Source organism: Phaethon aethereus, assembly GCF_964289735.1.
Source record: "Phaethon aethereus genome assembly, contig: HAP1_SCAFFOLD_237, whole genome shotgun sequence".
Classification (NCBI taxonomy): domain Eukaryota; kingdom Metazoa; phylum Chordata; class Aves; order Phaethontiformes; family Phaethontidae; genus Phaethon; species Phaethon aethereus.
In genome coordinates this window covers 1-11,041 of record NW_028113906.1, presented here as the reverse complement: position 1 = coordinate 11,041, position 11,041 = coordinate 1, and the positions used below count along the sequence as shown (strand labels likewise).

Sequence of the window (11,041 nt, the reverse complement as noted above, 5' to 3'; positions counted from 1 at the left end):
AGGTCCGCTTCCCGGGACGAGGGGGCTTCGGGGACTGCGCCCTCCTCCCTCCCGTGGTGTTTTCCCAGGGGTGCCGGTTGCAGGGGCATTGCCCGCCGCCGCCGCTGCTGAGTCACATATGTCTGTCCATCCGCCCGCCCCCTCCCCCGGCCCCCCTCTGTCACCCCGGCAGCCTCCCCCATGACCCAGGGACAGTAGATGCCCAGTCCCCCCAAGACAGACACAACCCCTGAGCCAGTGCTCACAGCACTGGGTGTGGGAAAGTGAGACCCTGGGGCGGGGGGGTAGGGCAAGGGCAGACCCTTTATTGGAGTCATGCTGGAGGGGAAGACCCCCAGCAGGTGAGCCCCCTTGGGTGGGGCAGGGGAGTTACAGGGTCTGGGGTGGAGGGGAGTCCTGGGAGGGGGGTCCCAGGGGGCTGCCCGTGGTGGGGTTCAGCTGCGCTCCTCCAGGCTGAGGCGGTCGAAGAGGTACTCGCCGAGGCCACTCGGGGCCCCTCCTGGCGCCCCAGCCCCCCCAGTCAGACGCCGCAGGTTGGTGATGTGGTCCCCCAGTGCCTTGATGGCCTTCACCTGCTCATCCAGGTAGTGGGACTCAAGGAAGTCGCAGAGCTGCAGGGAGAGGAGCATCAGCCAGGACCAAGGGAGCTTTGCAGGGAAGGGACAGAGGTCTGGGGGAGGCCGGGGGGGGTGGCAGGGACCCCCAGGGACAACTGAAGAGCCCAAGGGAGGTACAGGGGTAAATCCAGGCAGAGACCCTGGAGGCACCGGGACAAGGACTCTCAAGCACAAGGGCAAGACCTCCAAGGGATAGGTGCAGGAAAAGGAACAGGGACGCCCCAGCAGCGTCTCAAGAAGCAGACCCTGCGGGGGGGGGAAGGTCAACTCACGTGGGGGTCACCCTTCTCGGCAGCCAGACGGTGCAGGTCCAGCAGCGCCTGGTTCACCGACTTCTCCAGCTGCAGCGCTGCCTCCACCGCCTCCAGCGCTGAGCCCCAAGCATCACGCTCTGGCTTCTGGGGAGGGGGACAGGGACAGTCACCCTGCAGACTGTCGCAGCCCCCCTGCAGCCCCAGCACTCCAATGCAGCCACATCCCCCACTCAGCCCAGGCACCCCCAGGCAGGTATGCCCCCCCGTGCAGCCCAGGTACCCCAACACAGCCGCACTCCCCCGTGCCACCCAAGCACACCAACACAGCTGCGATCCCCAACAACATCTCCCAACACCTGCGAGCCCAGGCACCCCCCCCCATAGCTGTGCCCCTATGCAGCCTGAGCATCCCAACGCAGCCGTGTCCCCCCACAGCCTGAGCCCCTGCCGACGCAGCCCGGGCACCCCACCTTGACGTCATGCAGCAGCACGCGGCCACCACGGCGCGTCTGGAAGCGCAGCAGCCCCTCGGCGTGTTCCCGCTCCTCGTGCGACTGCGCCAGGAAGAAGCGTCCCAGGCGGGGCAGCGCCACATCGTCCCGCTCGAAGTAGAACGCCTGCGGGACGGGAGGTCAGGGCAGGCGCCCCCGGGGAGCCCCGGCCCACCCTCCCGGCTCCCCAGCTCCCGCGGGGAACCCCCAGCTCCAGCTCCGCCCAAGAGACGCCCCCGAAGCCCCGACCCCTCCCTGCCACACTCCCTTATCTGGCCCTCGCAGGCGGCACCGCCCCCACCAAAACCGGCGCCGACCAGCTCGGGGCAAGGATGGCCCTGGGGGGCCACAGGGCGCGGGGGGGGTCCCACGGCCCTGGGGGGGGTCCCTCGGCTGGCGGGACGCTACCATGGAGAGGTAGACGTAGGAGGCGTGGAGCTCCATGTTGGCCATGCGGTTGACGGCGGCCTCACAGTCACGGTGGTAGTTCTGGCGGATCTGGGAGTCCATGGCGGGCGGAGGCAGCGGCGACGGACGGACGGACGGACGGACGGGCGGGCGGGCGGGCGGGCGGGCGGGCGGGCGGGAGCGGGCCGGTTCCGTTCAAGCACTGTTGAAGCGAGAACGCGGCTCTGGCGGGCGCGCGCCCCGCGGGAGGGTTATATCCCGCCACGGTGGGCGGGGCAAGGGCACGGCACCGCCTGGGCCCGCCCCCCCGCCAAGGCCCCGGTACCAGGGCCCGGCCTGCTCCGCCCCCGCCCGGCCCAGGCCCCGCCCCGCCCCCAACCCCAGCCCCCCCCCCCCCCCCCCCCGCGGCCGGGCGGGGCGGCCTTGGCCCTTGTCCCCGTTCGTCACACGGGCCGAGTCAGCATGACTGGGCAGGGGGGCCCGGCCCCGCGACCCCCGGGCGGGGCGGCTCGAGGGTCCCCCAGCCCCCTCCCAGGCCGGGGGGCAGAGGGCGCCTGGGGCTGGCTTGGGGGGCTGGGGGAGCAGAGCTGGGGGAGGGGCGCAGACGCGGGGGTTGCAGGCCGCGCCGGGGGGGGGGCGCAGACGTGGTCCTGACCGCGTTGGTGAGGCTGCAATTGCTCGTTAACTGGAGTTTAATGAACGGGGGTTACCGTGGGGGGGAGAGGGCAAGGGAGCTGATTCAGCCCCGGGGGGCCATAAAAGAGGAACTCGGCCCCACGGAGGTGCTGACTCGGGGTTTCCGCTGCTCCAGACATGGGGGGAGCTCGGAGGGCGAGGGGGGTTGGAGGGGGCCGGTGGCCCCCACCCCACAGGGACCGGCTCCTCCCTTCAGCCTTTACTTCCCAAGGCTCCCCACGGCACGGGGGTCCTGGCTCGGCTGTAGCTGGCGGGGGCGGGGGGGAAGCCCCAGACACACGCACCCCCCCACCCCGCCGTGGGCTAAACGCCACGCTCCCCCGGCCCCCCGGCGCTGGGCCCAGGCGGAGCGATGCCGCTGCAGGAAGGACGGTCCAGAGGGGGTGGTCGCCCCGCAGCTCTGCAGGGACCCGGGCGTGCGGGCGCCCGACGGCCCCTCCGCCACCCACGACTGCCCAGCGAACCCAGGCATCCAGCGTCCGCCCCCGGGGGCGGGGTGCCATCCCCCCAGAGCCAGGTTTCCGAGCCCCCCGACCCCAAACACCCCACTGCCCCCGGGGAACCCCCTCCACCCTACTCTCCCCAGAGACCCCAGTATCTGGGTGCTCCTCCCAGGGATCCGGGCCCCCGCCCGGGGACCCAGGTATCGGGGCCCACCCGCCGGCACTGTCCTGAAGAGCTGCCGGGAGACCCCAACCAGGGCGGGCTGGTGGGAGGCAGCGGTGAGGCGGGGGGTGGCTGGGGGGCACCCCGAGGGTCTCACCCGTTCAGCTCAGGGTGCCACGGCCACCTCTTCCCCCAGCTCCTCAGGGGGCACCCACCGGGGCAGCCCCCACTCCTGCTCCAGCAAGCGGAAGACAAATCTGGGGAGGGGGCAGGGGGGATGGAGGGGGGGGGGCCCGCAGCCACCCGGGCAGGGGAACCCCTTGACTCACCCCCGGAGCAGGGTGCCCCCCACCCACACGCCGCAGGGGATGCTCTCGGTGCCTGGGGAAACACAGGGAACAGGGAGCGGCCGCCACCCTCGCCCAGCCCCACAGATGCCCCCTGCCCCTCCAGGACCCTCAGAAGGGACCCAGACGTCCGGCCCCCCTCTGCCCACCCAGCCACATGGCTAAAGTGAAATGAAAGTGAAAGTGGCCTCGCGCACCATGGGGTCTCCAGGAGCCCCCACGCTCCTGCCCCTCCATCCCACACACCAGCACCCTCGGGGCTCCCAGACACCGGGGACCCCCCGCCACGGGCAGGGCGCGGCAGGGTGGCACAGCCTCGCTCCTTTGGGGGTCCCCGGGGGGGTCTCGGGGGGTGACAACAGCCAGAGTACGGCAGGGGGACGCTGGCAGCCTCGCCCCGACACGAAGCACCACGTGGCTCCATTTCCCCTTTATTTCCAGACATCAAAATACCCAATACAAAACAAGGTAAAAAAAACAAAACAAAAAAAAAAAAAGAGGGAAAAAAGTCAAAAGACAACCGGGGGGAAGGCAGGCCCCCCAGCCAGAGGGAGGGTGCTCCCCATGACATCATCCATTTCATGACATCACCCCAAAAAGCACCAAACGGGGGGTGGGGAATGTCACTCTGCCCCCACCTCGGGGCAGCTCCTTGGGGACACTGATTGCGAAGTGGGGACCTCTGAAACTGGGGGGTGGAAACTGGGGGTATGGCCCCCCCACCCTGAGAGCCACCACCAGGGAGGGGGCCTCCGCCCCAGGGAGGGGGGTATTGCACCTGGGGGGGCCTTTCTTGGGGCAGGGAGCCCCCAATAAATACCCGACCTGCAGCCGTGGCTGCAACCCTCCCCCCCACCCCCGCCAAAGGCCCCATTTTTGGGCGGGTCACAGAGACACCCCACATCGGGGGGGGATCGCAGGACCCCACCCAAAGCACCACAAGTCCTGGGCTCAAACCACGCCGAGGCTGGGGCTGTGCTGGGATCTGTAGCCCCGTCCCTGGGCATCGGCAGGACCCCAGCACCAGGGCAGAGGGGGCTGGGGGGGTGAAACTTTGTGCCCCCACCCTCCCCCTGCGAATCCAGCAGTGTCCCACAGCAGGGTCCCAGCCATGGCCCCTGGGCACATCTGCCCACTGGCAGGGGAAGGTCTGGGGGGGGGCAACAGCTGCCCTGGGGGAGGGAAAGTCCCCCCAGCTCAGCCCCCCCCCTCCCCCCCCAAATTCGGGGCAAGTCCTAACAAAGTCCTGTTTGTTAAAAAGCCCCCCCTGCCCCCCTCCTGGAAGGCACAGTGCCCAAGGGGCTGGAGGGGGGGTCAGCACCATCCCTGCCGGCAGGGGCCAGTCCTGGGGGGTAGGGGGTAGGCTGTGGCCCCCCCCCCCCAAGTCTACGACATCTTCCAGATGGTGAGTGAGGCCGTGAGGACGCCAGCTGCGAAGATGGTGATGGTCTGCCAGGTCGGGGTGCCGAAGTGGGAGAGGAGCCCTTCCTGGGAAGGCAGGGGTGAAAGGAGGGGGTATCAGCCACATGTCAGGGCCCCCCACGCCCCTCAGGCAGAACCAGACACCTGGTTCCCCTCCCCGTGGCAGAAAACACAGCGGTACGAAGCAGAACAAGGGCTACGGAGGGGCAGCAGCCAGGAGGTGGGGTCAGGGGCAAAGAGAGTGTCACGGGGGGGAGCCCTTCCTTCCCCCGCATCGAGCAGGAACTTGCAGGATGACACAGTTAAAACCTGCAGGGTCAAGAGGCTCCTTGGGAGAGAGAAAAGCAGCACAGGCCTCCCATGCTGTGTGTGGTGGGGTCCAAAATGGGGCTCAGCCTGCCCCCCTCCCCTCAGCACCCAGGACTCGGGGGGGTTTGGGAACTCACCCATCCTCCCTGGGCCTGGATCCAGGCCAGGACGTGCTCCCGCAGGTACTCCATGGTCCATCCCAGGATGGTCCGGACCAGCTCAGGGACCTTGGTGCAGAGCGCCTGCAGAGACTGGGGGTCAGAGGGGGCCAGGGGCAGATCGGGGGGGGGGGGGGGGAGGGCATGGGGAGGGGCACGGGGCCCACCTTCAGCACCAGTTTGCAGGCGAAGTAGAAGAGGGCAACGACGCGGCCCCAGTTGAAGGTGCCGTCAGCAAACATCTCTGCAGCCACGCGGAAGAAGAGCTCCTTGGGGGCATGGCACCCCACCTGCTCGATCATCCTGGGGGGCGTTGGCAGGGCCGGTTAGCACGGAGGGAGGCACCGGGGCCCCCCGCCCCCTCACGGCGCCCACACCCACCTCTGCAGCTCCGTGTTGCTGTCGAGCTCGTCCCCGATGCGGCGCAGGCACTCGCTCAGGCGCTTGGTGTCAGGGCTGCTGGGCTGCGGCTCCCCGAGCTCCGCCTGGCTCAGGGCCACCGCCTGCGGGTCCCCACAGCGCTCCACGCGGTCCCGGATGAACCTGGGGGGAGCAGGAGGGACCCCCGAAGCTCTGGGTGGCCGCCTGAGGCCCCCCCAGGCCCCCTGCCGGCCGGGGGGCTCCCCCAGGGCCCCCCCCGCCCCTTTCTGACGGCAGGCACCCGCCCAGGCCCCGATGCCCCGCCCGGCCCCCCACTCACCCCCGCAGCAGGATCGCCCCCGTCCGCATGATCTGGTCCGACGAGGCCCCTGCGGAGAGGGGGGCGCTGACCCGGAGGAAGCGGGGACCGGCCCCGGGCACCCCCCGGCAAGCACAGGCCGCGCCCCCCGCCCCGAGCCGGGCCCGGGCCCAGGCTCGGCCCCGGCCCCGGCCCCACGGCGGCTCCCACGGGTCCCGCCCGCCCGGTCTCCCACTCACCACCGCCCCCCGGGGGCGGGTCGGGCTCGCGGCCGCCGGAGCCACCCCCAGCCTCGCCGCTGCTGCCGCCGCCACCACCGCCGCCCCGCTGGGCCGCTGCCGCCGCCGCCATCGCCGCCCGCACCACGTGGTCCGGGGCACCGGCGTCACGTGACACCAGCCGCGGGGGGAGGGGGAGGTGCGCGGGAGCGAGCGGCTGCCGACCGCGCCCCGATCACGTGGAGGGGCGGGGAAAAGTCACGCGACCACGCCCTCCAGGCTGCGCCACGTGACAGGCTCAAGGGTGACGTAACGCAGTCGCCTCCACCGGCGTTCTTAAACGGGCATCAGTGGGTGGAGCCGTCTCCTCCCTTCGCCCCGCCCCTCGCCCTTCGCCCCGCCCCCAAGACGCGGCTCCGCTCCGCCTCCTCCAAGCCCTTTATTGCCCCGGTTCAACATGGCCGCGGTGTCCCCATGGCAACGCAGGGCGACGCGGAAAGCACCCCCCCGCAGCTCCTCCCCCCCCCCCCCCCGCGCCGCCAATGGGCGCCTCTCCCGCCTCAGGCAGTGTGGCCAATCGGGAAGCAGAGCTCCTCGCCGTCCTCCAATGGGGCACCATCCCGTTCGGCCGGGCAGCGAGGCGGGGCCCGAGGGGCGGGGCCCGGGGGGACGCGGCGGGCGGCGCCGAGTCGGCCGCACTCTCCCCCTCCCCCGGGTCCCGCAGCCCCGCGGGGTCCCGGGGGGGCCCCGGCGCCCGGTGCAGAGCAACGAGGGGGATGGGGAGCACGGCCACCACCATCAGCCCCAGGGTGAGGGCCAGGGCCCAGGGCGGGTACGGCCGCCACCACGACGTTGCCTGCAGGGGAGGACGGTCAGGGGCACTGGGGGCTCCCTTTGGGGGGGCATGAAGGGGCAGGGGAGGTGTCGGGGTGTGGGGGGGTCTGCGGGGTCACGAAGGGGCAGGGGAGGTGGCGGGGTGTGGGGGGTCTGCAGGGTCACGAAGGGGCAGGGGAGGTGTCGGGGTGTGGGGGGTCTGTGCAGTCACGAAGGGGCAGGGGGGGTCTCGAGGTGTGGGAGGTCTGTGGGGTCACGAAGGGGTGGGGGGGTCTCGGGGTTTGGGGGGTCTATGTGGTCACGAAGGGGCAGGGAGGGTCTCGGGGGATGGAGGTCCCAGCCTTGGGTCGGGGTACGGGCAGGTGGGGGGTCACGGCTTGGGGTCTCACCGTGGCGCGGTCCCAGGCCTGGTAGGTGGGGGGGCGCAGGGCCAGCTGTCCCAGGCTGGCCACCAGCAGGGTCACCATGGCCCCAGGACTGCCAAAGCGCCACAGAGGGCCGTAGAGCTGCCATGGCCGGTGGCCTGTCACCTCCCACACAGCAGCCAGGAACCTGGGGGACGGGGCAGGTGGGTCAGGGGGGCCACGGGGCAGTTTTGGGGGGTGGTGTCACGGCTGCAGTCAGGGGATTCCCCCCCCTCACCTCTCGGCCCCGTAGACCCAGGCCACAGCCACAGCCTCACAGGTAGCCACGGCCAGCAGCGGCAGCGTGGCCACATAGTCATCAAAGGCGGCCACCAAGTAGCTGCCGGAGCGCTGGGTGAAGGGCAGCCCCAGCACGAAGCCCCCGGCGCAGCACAGCACTGGAGGGGCACAGCAGCGGTTTGGGGGGGTTCCCCCCCCCCGGCCCCCCTCCCATCCGTCGTCCCCCCCCAGCCATACCGGTGAGCAGAGCACGGCGGCGGCGCAGGACGGGGAAGGCGTCGAGCAGGGGCGTGAGGACGGCCTGGGCGGTGCCCAACATGGTGCCCAGCCCCAGCCCCAGCAGCGTGAGGAAAAAGAGGGATGACCAGAGCGGCGCCGCCGGCAGCAGCGTCAGCGTCTCCGTGAAGACAATGAAGGCCAGGCCCGGGCCCTCCACCCCCTGAGGCGAGGAGGGTGGGGGTCAGGACCTTCATCCCACTTTTGGGATGGCGGGTGGTGTGGGGGGACCCCTCAACCGGTCCGGGGGGGGGGGCCATCACCTGGGGGGGGGCCCTGACTCGGGGGACCCCTTGCGCTGCCCAGGGGAGCCCCCTGGTGATGGCTGTGCCACCGGGTGGGGGGGGTGTGGGACAGGTTTGGGGACGGGGGACAGTTTGGGGGACCCCGACCCACCTTGCTCATCTCCTCCTCCAGGCGGCAGTCGGTGAGGCCCAGGGCGTCCCGCAGAGCCGGGGGCAGCCCCCGCAGCCAGGCGCTGTACTGGGGGGCCGGCAGGGCCGTGAGGTTCCCGGGGGGCCGGGCAGTCTCGGGCAGCACCCCCACTGCCAGCGCCTGCGACGCCAGCTCTGCGTTCCTGGGGGGAACAAGACAAGGGGGATGCCGGCATTGCTGCAGGGACGCAGGGGGTCCCGCGCCGGGCGCGACAGCCGGGCGTGGGACCCCACCTCCATGCAGGGACCCCGGTCGCGGGGCACTCCAACCTGCGGAGGCACTGCCGCGTGCGGCGGGTGGCGCGGGCGCCCAGGACGGCGAAGACGACGAGGGTGGCCAGGAGGGAGGTGAGGGCGTTGAGGCCGGCCACCAGCACGGCGTCGCGGTGGCAGTCGCTGCGGCGCGCGCTGTAGCTGGCGTAGGCGATGACGCTGCCAAAGCCCAGCCCCAGGGCGAAGAAGACCTGCGTGGCCGCTTGCCGCCAGGCCTGGCCGGTGCCCCATGCCGACACCTGCAGGGACAGACGGGGACGCCGCGGGCTCGGGGCAAGCAGGGACGATTGGGGGGGCCGAGGGTCCCCGGGGCACGGCCTCACCTTGGGGGTGAACATGATGCGGACGCCCTCGGGGGCCCCCTCGAGCAGCAGCCCCCGGACCAGGAGGCAGAAGAGGACGAGGTACGGGAAGAGGGTGCTGACGTACAGCACCTGCGGGGACCCCCGTGACCCACAGGGCCACTGGGACCCCCCAGCCCTGCCCGACCCACCAGGATGCCCTGGCTCTGCCCAACCCACGGGGCCACCAGCACCCCAAATCCTCCACCCCTCCGGTGCCACACGCCCCCCAGCCCTGCCTGCCCCCCCCGCGACGCACCCCAGAGCCCCCCAGTGCCACCAGCCTCCAGCACAGGACCCTCCCCAACCTCCCGAACCGCCCCCGCGCCCTGGCTCTGCGGCCCCCCCTGCTCCAGCAGCCCCCCAGCAATGTGGGGCCACACCACCCACCTTTCCTGAGGATCTGATCCCCTTGAGCAAGGAGGCCCCCACCAGGGCCCAGGCCCCCAGGAGCCCCCCCACCAGGGCCGGCTGCAGCCCCCCCCCGACCCCCATCTCAGGGGTGACGTCCAGCGTCTGCCGGTACCAGAAGTAAGTGGTGGGCGAGCTCAGGGCGCACTCGGGCTCTGCGGGGGGACACAGCAGGTCATGGCAGGGCCAGGGTGCCCCGAGACCCCCGCCGACTCCCTGGGGACCCCCACCTGTGCGGTTGGGGCCGGCGCTGGGGCAGCTCTGCCAGGGCAGCGGGTGCTGGAAGGAGCGGGCGAGGTAGAGGAGGCTCCAGGCAATGATCACGTTGTAGTACAGTGCCACAAACACGCACACCTGCAGGGGCCTCGTCAGCCAGGACCCCGCTGTGGGGGAGTTGCGGCGGTACCGGGGAACGCCCCCCCACCAAGCAAGTGTCCCCTGCTGCCGCCTCGCCCACAGCAAGCATCCCGCGGCGGTACCCTGGGACGCCCCAGCAGCACCGCGAGTGCCCCCACGGCACATCCACCGAGGGTGCCCTGAGACCCCGCGGTGCCGGGACCCCCCGGCCCCCAGAGAGCCCCCAGCCCCATACCAGGCAGCTGGCCAGCCCGATGCCAGCCAGGCGGGGACTGATGCTCCTCCAGACGCCGACGCTGCCCCGGCGCAGGCACTGCCCGGCCGCCAGCTCCAGGAAGAGCAGGGGGATGCCCAGGAGGAAGAGGAGCAGCAGGTAGAGCAGGAGGAAGGCGCCTGGGGGGGGGCAGGAGGGTGAGGGGGAAGACAGGACTCCCAGCACCCCCCCAGTACCGCCCAGCACTCACCGCCTCCGTTCTGGTGGCAGAGGTAGGGGAAGCGCCAGACGTTGCCCAGTCCCACGGAGAAGCCCAGCTGGGCCAGTATGTACTGGGCTTTACTGGTCCAGGCAGGCCGGGGGGGTGGCTCCTCCCGGAGGGGCCCAGCATTACCCCCCAGCACCGGCTGGGCCTTCTGCATGGTGGGGGGCTGCGGCGCACACACACGTCGCGGTCACGCTGGCGCCAGGCGCACACACGCGTGACCTGCACGGCCTCGCACACGCGTGGCACGGCACATCAGAGCAGAGCGGCAGCCGTGCACACGTGCCCACGCGTGCGAGAGCCGCCGCCGCCGCGCGTGCAAGCGTGCCAGCCCCGTGTGAGCCCCGAAACCCGCTGAGGCTCCTCACTCGCAGAAACCCAGACCTCTGGGACCACCCGGGCTGCAGGAGGGCGCAGGCGCCCGGGCAGCCCCCAGCCCTGCAGCCCCCAGCCAGCCCCCCAGCCCTGCAGCTGCCCCAGCCCCGCAGCCCCCGCAGCCCTGCAGCCCCCCCAGCCAGCCCCCCAGCCCTGCAGCTGCCCCAGCCCCGCAGCCCCTGCAGCCCTGCAGCCCCCCCAGCCAGCCCCCCAGCCCTGCAGCTGCCCCAGCCCCGCAGCCCCCGCAGCCCTGCAGCCCCCCCAGCCAGCCCCCCAGCCCTGCAGCTGCCCCAGCCCTGCAGCCCCCGCAGCCCTGCAGCGCCCCAGCCCTGCAGCCCCCCGGCCTCACTCACCCGGGGTCCGGCGTGCCACGGCCGGTTGCATCAGCCGGGGCGGGCGGGGACGGGACGGG

The 11,041-nt window shown here is 71.9% G+C and overlaps 3 protein-coding genes across 3 annotated transcripts; all 3 read right to left on the bottom strand.

The window, feature by feature from the left end:
• Positions 1 to 285: 285 nt before the first annotated feature.
• On the bottom strand, positions 286 to 1,979 carry LOC309416498 (ferritin, higher subunit-like). Its single transcript, XM_082016041.1, has 4 exons — positions 1,771 to 1,979; positions 1,342 to 1,488; positions 890 to 1,015; positions 286 to 611 (listed from the first exon to the last, which is right to left on the bottom strand). Exons 1-4 carry the CDS (start codon positions 1,870 to 1,872, stop codon positions 435 to 437), a joined length of 552 nt encoding a protein of 183 aa, XP_081872167.1. The 5' UTR covers positions 1,873 to 1,979; the 3' UTR covers positions 286 to 434.
• Positions 1,980 to 4,805: 2,826 nt separating this feature from the next.
• On the bottom strand, positions 4,806 to 6,037 carry BAX (BCL2 associated X, apoptosis regulator; the record flags this gene model as incomplete). Its single annotated transcript, XM_082016040.1, has 5 exons — positions 4,806 to 4,907; positions 5,288 to 5,392; positions 5,476 to 5,611; positions 5,690 to 5,851; positions 6,009 to 6,037. The coding sequence occupies 5 exons, from the start codon at positions 6,035 to 6,037 to the stop codon at positions 4,806 to 4,808; spliced, it is 534 nt and encodes a 177-aa protein (XP_081872166.1).
• Positions 6,038 to 6,463: 426 nt separating this feature from the next.
• On the bottom strand, positions 6,464 to 10,411 carry LOC309416496 (sodium-dependent neutral amino acid transporter SLC6A17-like; the record flags this gene model as incomplete). Its single annotated transcript, XM_082016039.1, has 12 exons — positions 6,464 to 6,540; positions 6,905 to 7,061; positions 7,429 to 7,591; positions 7,682 to 7,841; positions 7,921 to 8,122; positions 8,356 to 8,536; positions 8,664 to 8,905; positions 8,990 to 9,100; positions 9,398 to 9,573; positions 9,649 to 9,772; positions 10,011 to 10,168; positions 10,240 to 10,411. 12 exons carry the CDS (start codon positions 10,409 to 10,411, stop codon positions 6,464 to 6,466), a joined length of 1,923 nt encoding a protein of 640 aa, XP_081872165.1.
• Between the last annotated feature and the right edge of the window lie 630 nt (positions 10,412 to 11,041).

Excerpts from the sequence above, each read along its gene's own strand:
- LOC309416498 (XM_082016041.1), bottom strand. The coding sequence starts at position 1,872 with ATGGACTCCCAGATCCGCCAGAACTACCACCGTGACTGTGAGGCCGCC. Across the intron at positions 1,489-1,770 it reads CCTACGTCTACCTCTCCATG|GCGTTCTACTTCGAGCGGGA; the intron begins GTAGCGTCCCGC and ends CCCGTCCCGCAG. Across the intron at positions 1,016-1,341 it reads TGCTGCTGCATGACGTCAAG|AAGCCAGAGCGTGATGCTTG; the intron begins GTGGGGTGCCCG and ends CCCCCTCCCCAG.